This window comes from Lynx rufus, unplaced genomic scaffold (genome assembly GCF_022079265.1).
Source record: "Lynx rufus isolate CCGP_SWC_20201006 ecotype Redwood Valley unplaced genomic scaffold, mLynRuf1.p SCAF_8, whole genome shotgun sequence".
In the NCBI taxonomy this organism is placed as follows: domain Eukaryota; kingdom Metazoa; phylum Chordata; class Mammalia; order Carnivora; family Felidae; genus Lynx; species Lynx rufus.
In genome coordinates, this window is record NW_025814896.1 from 87,566,993 (window position 1) to 87,579,837 (window position 12,845).

Consider the following 12,845-nt stretch of genomic DNA (forward strand, 5'->3'; position numbering starts at 1 on the left):
TTTTTTTAGCCTTATAGACAGTTTCTTTTTACATTAACGGACTTTAAGTCATAGTGCCTGTCCTCAAAGTTTCTTCCATTTACAATGAACCAGTCCTGCATTTGAACCATAACTCATAACAAATCTTCACTCTTCATGACATTTGAAGAAACTTATTTCACATTACAAGGAGAAGCATCCTAAGAAAGTTATATATTCATTGCCCAGATATGTGTCAAGAAACACAGTAGTGGAGGAAAAACTAAACCTTATTTATTTTTTAAAACTGAACCACTAGGAAAATATATCACAGCCTTGAAACACCAAACACAGGCTATATTATCATTTTAAGTAATAAGATGGTAAAAAGACAATAAGGTCCTTATCAAAATGAAAAGCTGCTAGAGCTGGGGCAGGAACACTGCTTGCTGTAAAGGCCCCAGGCAAAAGTGGTATTTGGTAATAGGGGCGGGGTTTGCCCCTCTTTTGCTTTAAAGGAATCACAGCTCACCCCTGAGTTGATTACTTTTTCTCCTTTGACCTTCCTGTTGCCAAGAGATTGTCTCGATATGGCTCTGTTATTTCAGGGAGAGAGACAAGCAATGCTGAGTTTAGGATTTCATTCCATTCTGTTCTGTAAAAACCATGTTTTTCCATATCCAGTACTTAATATTTCTCTTAATTAAGAAGGCAACAGTTCCTCCTTCAATGTTCATTCCTGGATACCGGTATATAGTGCAATCAACCCCCCCACTTCCCTTCAAGGGAGAGTATCACTGTAAGATTGTCCTGTTACTCTGCTGCAGACAGTCTCAGGGCCCACCATGGCAGCCAGTGAGACGGAAGGTCTCTCCATACCCAGTGTAACATCGCCTCTCATGTTTTTTGCAGGGTCTTCCAGCTGAAAGACGTAATGCGTCTTTCGAGAAATGCATATTCACATCTTCATTGGCAGAAACAGATATCCATAAGAACTGTTCAAAGTTCTTATCCAAACTACCTCTCCCAATGCCACATCTTAAATCAAATTCATGCCCTTGTATATAAAATAAAACCAAGCAAAACAAAGACTCAGAAACCTTTTTTCCCTTCTAAATTAGTGACCTCACGGACTTTGTTTTACAGCTTACGAAAAACGATTTAGCGACCCTTCTGGTGAACAGGAGGTTGGCAACAAACAGAAACACCTCTGCTCATACCACCAGATCATAGAAAGGTTACAGGAACCTGCCAGCCTGTTGGTACCTGTATGCTAAAGAGAATCTGGTACCTTGGAGGGCTCTGGCTTAGTACAAGGGAGATCCCTAGTGCCAGGACAAGCATGTGAAATTTAGGTTATCAAAAACTCTCCTGTGCTATCTCCGACCCAAATTTTAGCACCAGTTTTTTTTTTCATTTCACTTTCCAGGGTTGAAACATAAAGGAACCAGTGTCCAGAGGCAAGTGACACATGCCTCAAACTTGCTGCCATCCTTAATTTCTTCATAAACTTCATTTTAAAGACCAAAACTCCCATTTCTCTTTTTAAATAGATTCCCGCTGTCAGCCCAGATGGCCAGTTGCAAAGACTTCTATTTCCCAATGGACAAGAGAGACTCCTTCATCTTCTTGGTCATGGTCGGGATGAGGTGCATGTGGTCATCCACACACTTGGTCACACAACTCTCCAGCTGCCGCTTCACCTGAAGCTCTTTACTTCCCGCATCTATTGAATCTTTGGCTTTGTCATTGCAATGCATGGTGCACCGGGCCAGGCGGTCCTGTGGCAAGAAGGAAGGTGGTAGAGAAGGTTGAAAGGCTGGCCTTCATTTACCAAGTGCATACCATGTGCTAGGCCCTCTGCTACATATTTTGGCTTGACAAATATAATCTTGATCAATTAAAGGGACACTATAGTGCAATTAACCAAGGTTATCCTGACTGAAATGGAGGGTAGCACGGGACAGTCCAGACAAAGCATTACAAGACAGAATAAATTGCACAGAAGCCCCTCCCAGGAAATGAGAAGTACCCAGTGGCTACTGTTAGTCAGCTATAGTTATGACTTACAAACATTTTGGGGTGCCAGGGTGGCTCAGTTGGTTAAGTGCCTGACTCTTGATTTTGGCTCAGGTCATAATCTCATGGTTGGTGAGATGGAGCCTCTAGTGGGTTCTGTGCTGACAGCTTGGAGCCTGCTTGGGATTCTCTCTCTCCCTCTCTCCCCTCCCCTCCCCTGCTTCGGTGCAATCTCTCTCAAAATAAACAGACATTAATAAAAAATTAAAAAAAAGACTTAGAAATATTTTGATTCTTTAATATCTGTCCTTGTAACAGAAAAACACTCAACAAGTATTTATTGAGTATTTACAATGTGCCAGGTACTCTTCTAATGCTGGTGACTATAGCAATGAGTAAAACAGATAAAGTTCTTGCCCTCATTGAACTTATATTCCAGTGAGGGAAGATAGACAAAATAAGTGGAGGTTGGATATATGAATCTGGAGATCAGGAGTGAAGTTGGTCTAGAGATATGAATGAATGTAGGAGTTGTCAGGCTATATATGATATTTATAGCAGATATTTATAGCTATGAGACTAGAGAACTAGATCCAAAAGAGAAAAGGTCCAAGGACAGCCCTAGGCACTCTCATGCTCACATGCTGGAGCGGGGAAAGGCAGGAAAGGAGGCCAAGAAAGGATGGGCAGGGAGACAGGTGGAAAACCAGAGAGAGGTGTCTTGGTGCCCAACTGAACAAACTATTTCAAGGAGGAGGGGAGTGATCACTGTGTCAGTGATGCAGACAGGTTGAGTAAGATGAGGGATGAGAAACGATTACTGGATTTAGCTCCATAGAGGGGAGTGGCCAGAGCAGTTCTGGCAGAGCAGAAGAGTAAATCTAATCTAATTAGTAAATCTAAGAGTAAATCTAATTGTAGAGGACTAACAGAAGGAGAAAGTTACACAGCAATTCAAGAATCAAAATTTCAAAGAGCCTATCTACAAAATTAGCTGTAGTTCGGGACCTTGGATTAAGTTATTCCTCACAGTGTCAGTCATTTTGAAGAATTCTGTATAGCAGAATGTAAAAATTGTATTCTAGATACAATTTTTCCCATGCAGACAGAATCTCAGGCTATGAAAAACTGGTTCAGAAGGGGGCTCTGCTTTTCCAACCTGCAGGAAAGTATAGTCATAGGAAGGGAATAAAATGAAGTTGTGGCTACCCTTTTCTCCAGAGACAGATACAGTGGATACCTTTTGCTCTTAGCGACCTCAGAAGAGCTTGTGAGGAAGGCATCAATGAGTCAGCAATACTAATGCTTCATATAAATGACTGCTCTTTAGTGACACAGGAGCTGCCCTTCGGGTATAGCAAACAGGGGGGGTTCTGGGTGGGCAAATCCACAAAATGATGGCAGGATATTGCTCTAATCTGCACCTCTTTAAGACTAGCCTACTTCACTTTCCTGGGGATTGTACTATTTTAAGAATGAATTAATACATGTTTTAGAAAGCTTTATACTATACACTATACGTATTATATTTTGTATCTATGGGGGAAAAAGGCTTTTGATCATGAACTCCTTTTTACAACACTGTTTCTATGGGAAATACTTATAGCACTCAACCTCCAGGAGTTTTTCACAAATTTCAAACCCTGTAAAGACTGGCTGGCCACAGGACTGTTCAAATATTAAAAGAACCAAGACATTAAAGCCAAACACTTGTCATCTCCTGCAAAAGAGCAATATCAAGGACCGGGGTCCTCTGTTTGGGCTTTCCTCACCTGGAACTTCTCCAGCTCAGTGGTCACCAGGGCCTGGGCTTGGGCCAGAGGTGCATGGCAGCGTTCAATGCACTGGTGCACCTGCTGCATGGACGCCTGGCTGTCTTCACAACAGTTGGCACTGCACCGGAACATGAGGCCCTGGGGAGGGTGGGCAGAGTGAAGTTAGGTAGGAAAGCCTCTGGAGCAGAGATAACCATGGAGTGCAACAGAGGAGCGCCTACATTTGCACCTCTCCTTCTAACAGACATCAACAACCTAAACCCACAAATGGGAAAATTATCCTCAAAGCCTAGCAGAGTGTTTCGTGGTCTTCTTGCTGCTAGCTCATTGGCACTTGTTGCACAGATGGCTAGGTGGACGAAGAAGGTGGCGGTTGGTCAAGTTGGAAGCCAAGTTCTGAAAACCCGGTACCTATATCACAGGGTTCAGAGGTCAGTAACCTAGAAATCTACATTCCACCAGGGGGCCACTGATCCATTAATCAATGACTCCAGAGCACTACAAGAGAAACCCACAATTCAGTAAGGGAGGCAGGACTAACAGCCACATACATTTAGGGGATCAAAGCAGAAATGCATATAAACCAGAGCTGTGTGGAGCGACACAGAAGCAGGTATCACCTGGCCACGGAGGAGGCCAAGCGCTTCTGCCTTTCCGGTGTTTCACCTTGGCCGTGCCCTTTCTGGGCCTCGGCCTCGTCACCTGAGGAAGGGGCCGTTCAAGACAGACAAGCGGGATAGGCAGAACGCTTCACCCTGGGAGCTTTCTAACCCTGGTCCAGGGTCTAACACCAGCTCCCTCGAGCTGGCCTGGGGCGGGCGGGGGGGGGAGGGGGGGGACGGCCTTGCGCGTGGTGAGGGATCACAGATTTCAACCTCTCGGCGGAAGCTCCAGGAGTTCTGAGACTAAGAGGTGCTTCTGAGGACGCCGCGGCGACCCCAGGGACACCCCGACTCGGGTCTGCGGGAAGGCGGGCAGCAGCGCGTCGCGGCTGCGGGAAGGGAACTGCGAACCGCTGGGACTCTCCGCCATGGCCCCCGCCCGCTACCTGCATCTTCCGGATGTTCTCTCTCTCCAGACTCTTCACCATGGAGTCCACTGCCTCCTGCACCCGCAGCTGCTGCAGCTCCGCCATGGCGACCCCGCGCTACACCCACATGGACTCCGGCGCTCAGACCCGCCTCCTCGCCGCCTCTTCCAGGGTCACTGTCGCTCTTCCCGGCCCACGCCGCCGCCTGGCGTCGGAGAAGAGGAACTGCACGCCACCCGCCTGCAATCCCAGTGCAACCTCGACCGACCGCGGCTTGCGACCCCGCGCCTCTTGTGCGGTGCTGAGCCTGATCCCTAGCGGGTTCGTGGGAACGCTGGGGCTCCCTGTCTCCCTCCCCTCCCCGCTCCTCCCTCTTTCCCTGTCTTCCTTCGGAGTCTTAAAAAATATTTAATGTAATTAACATCCAGATCAAAGCGCAAATTTTAGCTGAACAGTTTGAGGAATTTTAACAAACCTTGCACGGTCTCCACCCTTTCTCCTCCTAACCACCACCCTGACCCCAGGCAAACACTGATCTGGTTTATGTTAGTACAGATGAATTTTATCTTTCTGGAATTTCATACACACACACACACACACACACACACACAGTTGACCTTTGGACAATGTGGGATTAATGTGGCATTAGGGATCCTGACCACCCGCCCCCCCCCATATAACTTTTGACTTTAAAACTAATAGCCTACTGTTGACCAGAAGCCTTACTGATAACATAAACAGTCAATTAACACATATTTTGAATATTAAATGTATTCTATGCTATATTATAGTAAAGTAAGCTAGAGAAAAGACAGTGTTGTTAGGAAAATCATAAGGAAGTGAAAATACATTTATAGTACTGTATTTACTGAAAAAATCCCTCTATAAGTGGACTGATGCGGTTCAAACCCATGTTGTTCAGGTGTCAGCTGTACATGTGTACCTCTTATACTGCTTTAGCTACTCCAAGTTTGATATATGGTATTTTTGTTCAAGCATTTTAAAAAATATTCCTACCCTCCCCCCCATTTTTTTTTTTTTTTGAGAGAGAGAGCATGTGAACAGGGAAGAGGGGCAGAGAGAGAGAAAAAGAGAGAGAGAGAGGGAGAGGGAGAGGGAGAGAATCCCAAGCAGGCTCCATGCTCAGCACAGATAGAAGCAGGACTGGATCCCACTATCCTGGGATCATGACCTGAGCTGAAATCAAGACCTGGCTGCTCAACTGACTGACCCACCCAGGCACCCCCTGACCCCTACTTTTTTTGTTCAAACATTTTCTAATTTCTACTTTGAATTCTTCTTTGATTTGGGGATTATTTAGAAATGTATCTCTTAATTTCCAAGCATATGGATTTTTTGGTAAAAATTTATTTTTAAATTTTATTTATTTAAGTAATCTCTACACCCCACATGGGGCCTGAACTCATGATCTGGAGATCAAATTACATGCTCCTCTAATGGAGCCACCCAGGTATTTTTAAGGTAACTTTTCCTATCATTTGGAGAGGTGACTGTATTGTGGTTAGCAAACATGCTCTGTATATTTTCCATCTTTTGAAATTTGTTGAAACTTGCTTTATGGCATCAGAAAGACTTGTCTAACTGCATCCTTCCCCACACCATATGGTCCTCTGTCATGTATTCTCTTAGCATCCTGTACTTGTCTGTGACTACTGCTCACTTGTCCTGTGTTCATTTCTTAAAAAAAATTTTTTTTAAACATTTATTTTTGAGACAGAGAGAGACAAAGCATGAACAGGGGAGGGTCAGAGAGAGAGAGAGACACAGAATCCGAAACAGGCTCCAAGCTCTGAGCTGTCAGCACAGAGCCTGACGCGGGGCTTGAGCTCACGGGCCACGAGATAATGACTTGAGCCGAAGTCGGCCGCTTAACCAACTGAGCCACCCAGGCGCCCCCCTGTGTTCATTTCTTTTGCTAGATTAAGACCTCTAGGAGGACAGGGACCATGTTTATCTTTTTCAATGTTCTTCCTCAGTTCTTTGCTTAGTATCTGGTGCATACTAACCCCTTTGTAAAGGTTTGTCTAATGAATGAATACATTTATTTCATTATGGAAGTAATTAATGAAAAATATTTGGAAACCAGACAAAAGCAATAATAAACTAAAAACTTTAAGTCCATAAGTACTACCTCACTATTTTAAATGCCATTGTTGGCATTTTTCTTAAAGTTTTTGGATTAAACATGATAAACATAGATCAGCTGAAGGTAAGCAGGCTAGGGCTCATGTGGCAGCCCCATGACTTCGGTTCAGTTCTAGTTGCTCCATCATCTCCAAGGGCCACACCCTCACCCACATGGTCTTGACTGATTACTTTCCAGTCTTTTTCCCTATGTGGATATATTTTTCTTAAACACTGGAGTAATAAAATATATATCCAGTACTATGATATCTTGTTTTCAAATGGTAAGTACTTTAGGGGCGCCTGGCTGGGTCAGTCGGTTAAGCGTCTGATTTTGGCTCAGGTTATGATGTCCGGGTTTGTGAGTTTGAGCCCTGCATCAGGCTCTGTGCTGACTACTCAGAGCCTGGAGCCTGCTTGGGATTCTGTCTTCCTCGCTCTCTGCCCCTCCCCCACTCATGATGTGTCTTTCTCTGTCTCTCAAAAAATGAATAAACATTTAAAAAAATATTATTTTTACTATTAGGTGCTTTCCCCACAAAGACTTAAGGCCATGTAACTGCCCAGATAATACTATTTGGACCCAAGTCAGCATGCAAAAGCTCGCTACATGGCAGGAGCTGGTGCTATGCATTTCTCTTTTCATTCTGACAGGTTGGCCCGCCTATAATCACCGCTGTGCCCAGATTGCCTTAATAACAGCCTTGCCTTGCCCCACTTCCTGAGCAGATGCATTCCTGCCTCCTCTGATCATAGAATGCTATTCTGATTCTCGAGGGCGTGGCCCACCCTAGTTTAGTACCTGCTTGCTGGGGACCCGCCCTGGGTCACTCATCTTTGGTACCAACAATTTGATTGCTACCATGGGATTTTCTTTGTTTTCTTCTCAGCAACTTCAACTTGAAGAAAACACTCTCCTAACTCACTTCTGCTCTCCTGCCCATGTAAAGCTCTCTAAGGCTTAACAATTATCTTTCTGTCTGTAAGTTTAGGAAAGCCGGTAAACTGGTGTGTGGCAGGTTTAATGGGATTGCCAGAGTACACAAAGTATTTCTGATAGAAGTATCCTGGTAACATGTTTATAGTAGTTAATCATGAGGATCTGCTGTTAATCTCTCCATATATATGTGTGCACACATGCACATAAACTCACATGCAAATATACACACACATGCACTGTCTAGAGTGTATAGTGTTCTATAATTGTTACTTTGTTACCAGGGATACTTTTGGTTCACTTTTCACTTGATTCTTTTGAGCACAGCAATGAAGTGGAAAAGAAGTTTAAGGATTGGGGCATCTGGGTGGCTCAGTTGGCTAAGCATCCGATTTCGGCTCAGGTCATATCTCACGGTTCGTGAGTTTGAGCCCCGCGTCGGCCTCTGTGCTGACATCTCAGAGCCTGGAGCCTGCTTCGAATTCTGTGTCTCCCTCTCTGTCTGGCCATTCCCCTCTTGAGCTCTGTCTCTCTCTCTCAAAAGCCAATAAACATTAAAAAAAAGAAAAGTTTAAGGATGGACATTGGAGTCACTTTTCCTCTTTTTTTAAGTTTATTTATTTTGAGAGAGAGAGAGAAAGCATAAGTGGGGAAGGGGCAGAGAGAGAGAGAGAGAGAGAGAGAGAGAATCCCAAGCAGGTTCCTCACCACCAGTGCAGAGCTTGATGCATGGCTCAAACCCATGAACCACGAGATCATGACCTGAGCTGAGATCATGACACTTAACCAACTGAGCCACCCAGGCGCCTCTGGAGTTGCTTTTTCTCTTAAGGAGAGATCTGTGACTGGAGCCTAAGCCTCTCAATGAGGGTGGGTCCTGCATTGTGTTTTTTGTTCCTTAGTGACCATTGACTTTCTGAAGAGAGAAGTGACATTTACTGAATACTTGGTATTTGCCTAATGACCACTTTGGTCCCAAAGAGCATGTTCAAAGACCTTGGGTTACTTGTTTCATTTCTCCAAAAACGGTGCCCTTTCTGGGTTGTTCTGAGGAGTAAATGAAATAACCACGTGATTGGCCCTGGCACCTATTGGGTAGTAAATAGTTCATTTATGCACAAAAGGTTGTGTGTTAATCAGTTGATAAAAATGTGACCATAGGTTTGCAGGAACCCTGTATCTCCCTGTTTTCCCTGTACTTTCCCTTGGAGCAGTTCAGTATTCGCTAATTCAGTGCTCACGGCAAATTTATACAACTATGTGAATAATGAGGATAGATTATACTTTGCCTCACCCACGATAGTGGACTTCTGCTTGAAGTCCTGAATGAAGATTCAGAAGTGCCTAAGAAGGTTTGAGTGCTGAGCTAGGCAGCTAGAGAACATCTCAAGCAAGGCATCAATGTTCCAAGAGGCTGCAGCTTGGGCCCTAGGGGCAGGCCCTGCCTTGGCCTCTAGCATTTGGTTGACAAGGCTCAGAGCGGAGCTCTCTCTCCTCGGCACCCTGTTGTCCAGGCACCGGTATTAGGTTGCTGCCTGCTTCCCCAGCCCAGAGGTGCCTGTAGAAACTTATAGTTTAAGCTTGATGTCACTGGATACGCCTGCTTCTAGGGGCAGGATGAACTCTTCAGGCACTTCTGGGGCCAGGTTCAGGTGGCTGTTTTGGGGTCAGGCTGAGTGGGAGCAGAGAGGACTGTTTACCTTGCAGCTGAAGCAGAGAAGCAGGAAAGAGACTGCATCTTATTAGCAGGGTCAGGGGATGAGGAAGGAGTGGGAGAGGCAGGCAGGGCCATCCCACGTCAGCCTGCAGGATGTGTAAAGGAGCTTTGAATTTATTCTAAATGCAACAGTGCCTGTCCTCATTGTATGACTTTGGGACCGCTAAGCATATTTGATCCGATCACTGTAACTATGGTAATAAAGACACTTCCACAAACTTGCAATTTTTTAACAGTTTAAGATACATTGACACATTTGCAAAGTTGTTTTGAAGGTGGAAATAGTTATAATTGTGTTCGTCTTTCTACTTTTCAGTATTTTGTCAAGTTTTCTTTAAGGATCATGTACTGCTTTTGTAAATGTGGTAAGAAAGGGGCGCCTGGGTGGCTCAGTCGGTTAAGCATTCGACTTTGGCTCAGGTCACGATCTCACGGTTTGTGAGTTCCAGCCCTGTGTCGGGCTCTGTGCTGACAGCTTGGAACCCAGAGCCTGCTTCAGATTCTGTGTCTCTGTCTCTCTCTAATCCTCCCCTGCTCTTGCTCTGTCTCTCTCTCAAAAATAAATAAACATTAAAAAAAATTTTAATGTGGTAAGAAAAAAGAGAGCCCAGACTGGAAAACTCCCTGGGCTGAGGGCTGAGGTCCAGAGATGTCAGATGAGGAGCTTCCACCCCTCATGCAGACCATTTCCTCAAGCAGGTCACAGCCTGAGAGGTTGCAGGCTACCAACCCTTCCCTGTCCTCTGCTAGCTCATGGCCCCACACCCATACCCAGGCCAATTTCTCTTGGTTTTCTGCCTAGTTTGACAGGATAAGCAAGATCCATTCCCAAGAATGGGTACTGAATTTTACAAAATTATTTTTCTGCATTTATTAAGATGATCACATGGCTTTTTTCCCCTCAACCTATTAATGTAATAAATTGTGTTACTAATATTTATAATGTAGAATTGTCCTTACCTTCTTCAGCTAAATCACTCTTGGTTGTGGTATGTAATTCTTTTTGATACTGCTGGCTTCAATTTGCTGATGTTTTATTTAGGATTAAAAACTGTTGTTTGTAAATGAGAGTGGCCTCATGGAGATGTAATATATGGCATGATGACTATAGCTGATAGTACTGTATTGCATATTTGAAAGTTGCTGGGTAGATCTTAAAAGTTATCGTCACGAGAAAAACAATTTTGTGACAATGTATGGTGATGGATGTTAACTTGACTTATTGTGGAGTGATCATTTTGTAAAATATACAAACATTAAAAAACCTCAAATATCGAATCATTATGTTGTACAAATGAAACTAATGTAATGTTCTATGTCAATGATATCTAAATTTTAAAAAAGAAAAAAAAAAAGAAAGGAGAATGGTCTATGTAGTTTTTTTGCCTTGTACTTTTCTTTTTTTTTTTTTTTTTTTTTTTTAAATTTTTTTTTTTTTTTTCAACGTTTATTTATTTTTGGGACAGAGAGAGACAGAGCATGAACGGGGGAGGGGCAGAGAGAGAGGGAGACACAGAATCGGAAACAGGCTCCAGGCTCTGAGCCATCAGCCCAGAGCCCGACGCGGGGCTCGAACTCCCGGACCGCGAGATCGTGACCTGGCTGAAGTCGGACGCTTAACCGACTGCGCCACCCAGGCGCCCCAACCTTGTACTTTTCTTGATGTTGGATTCCACATTATGTAAGATTTTGGAATCTTTCCCTTTTCTATAGCCTACATTTAAATGAGTTTGGAGGAGGAAGTCTCTGATTATATTGCGCTAACTAGTGTTTGGTCAATCAGTGGTTGCTGTATCAATGGAAAGGCTAGTCCAATTATCACTAGGTCTCCAACCTTCTGCCTCTGTGCTGTGACTTGGATGGTGACTTTTTGGGGTCTTGCTTCAGCTTGTGTCTCTGACCCCAGGGACCCATCCCATTTGTCCCTTATTTAGGACAAGCTCAGCCTTGACCCCAGTCGTCTTGAGTCCACTTAAAGATGGGTAGCTGTTCTTCTGCCCCTTGATCCCCTCCGCATTTTCCAGTAACTTCCTCTTGACTCTAGGCGACCCCCTTATGACTGATGGAGCAGGTTGGGCGGTCTGGTAAAACTTTCAAGGTTCAGTCATCCAGAGGTGAGGCCCAGGGACGCCTGCATTGTTGATCAGTCCAAATCTGCTCTTACTTGGGGTGGAGGGACAGTTTTTTTAACCAGGGTCCAACTGCCCTCTGAGCCTTGCACGCCCACCTTGATTCTCTTGATCACAACCATCCATTCAAGTCCAAACTCGGTCTACCCAATATTTCTCCATGAACCACTGGGGGCCTCAGAGTATTCTTAGAGTTTGTTCATTCTGTACAAAATTTTAATATTGATTTATATTTTGCTGATAATCTTTAAAAAAGTACAAGCATGTCTTAGACTATCTGGGACCAAATCTTGTATAGATTCTCCCATACGATTTCAGGACCGATGTTTGTATCTGTTTACCATCACATTGGCACTAAATCATACTCCAAAATGTTTTTTTTTTTTAACTTAAATATTGAAGTATTTTCTCTAACTATAACCTTGGGTAGGTCAGTGGACAAGTCTGCAAAAACAATCTCATGCCTGGAAGTTTCCTCCTCAAAAGAAGGCTACACATTCTTCAAGTTTCAACATAACTGTTCGAGATTGCTCTGGGACCACTTCCTGTGCCAGGAGGTTCCTTTGAGTGCTTGTGCCCACTTTGAAGCCTCTCCAGCCATCCCTTGCTTCATAGGCTCTTCTGTAGTGTCACCTCCTAATCCACAACTGGAATCTGCATAAACACCTGCTTCCAATCCATGGGCTTTGCCGTGGGTGAGTGAGGGCTTGGGCAAGACCTTTGGGAGCAAGAACAGAAGGTCCAGAGCCTCTCCCAAAATAGGCACCAAGGTTTTCACGTTGCATCTCCAGGTCCTGGCAGCAGGTGTCACTACACGAAAAGTTGTAACCAGGTGGCAGATTTTTTTTTTTTTTTTTTTTTTTTTTCCCCATCAGTTTTCTCCTGTGAACTCAAGGGAAATCAGGGCAGCTTAGAGCCAGTTGTTTATCCCGTGAGGTCTGTATAACGATGCCACTGTCACAGCGGAGCTGAGTGGATCTAATGTCATCGTGGTTTCTGCCAGCATTGTCAACAGAGTGTGGGAGTAGAGTCTTGCTGGGACTAAGGACACACAGGCAAATTAGACTCGTCCATTTTAGACTTATTTATAAACTCTCTAGATGGTTATACATATTAAGAAAATAATAAAATATCC

At 44.2% G+C, this 12,845-nt stretch overlaps 1 protein-coding gene and 1 pseudogene across 1 annotated transcript; one reads left to right on the forward strand and one right to left on the reverse strand.

Moving 5' to 3' along the window:
- Window positions 1–230: 230 nt before the first annotated feature.
- FAM136A (family with sequence similarity 136 member A) lies at window positions 231–4,940 on the reverse strand. Its single transcript, XM_047069602.1, has 3 exons — window positions 4,801–4,940; window positions 3,750–3,890; window positions 231–1,739 (listed from the first exon to the last, which is right to left on the reverse strand). The coding sequence occupies exons 1-3, from the start codon at window positions 4,885–4,887 to the stop codon at window positions 1,551–1,553; spliced, it is 417 nt and encodes a 138-aa protein (XP_046925558.1). The 5' UTR covers window positions 4,888–4,940; the 3' UTR covers window positions 231–1,550.
- LOC124503926 (ARL14 effector protein-like) overlaps window positions 4,886–12,845 on the forward strand; it is a 90,640-nt pseudogene continuing 82,680 nt past the window's right edge.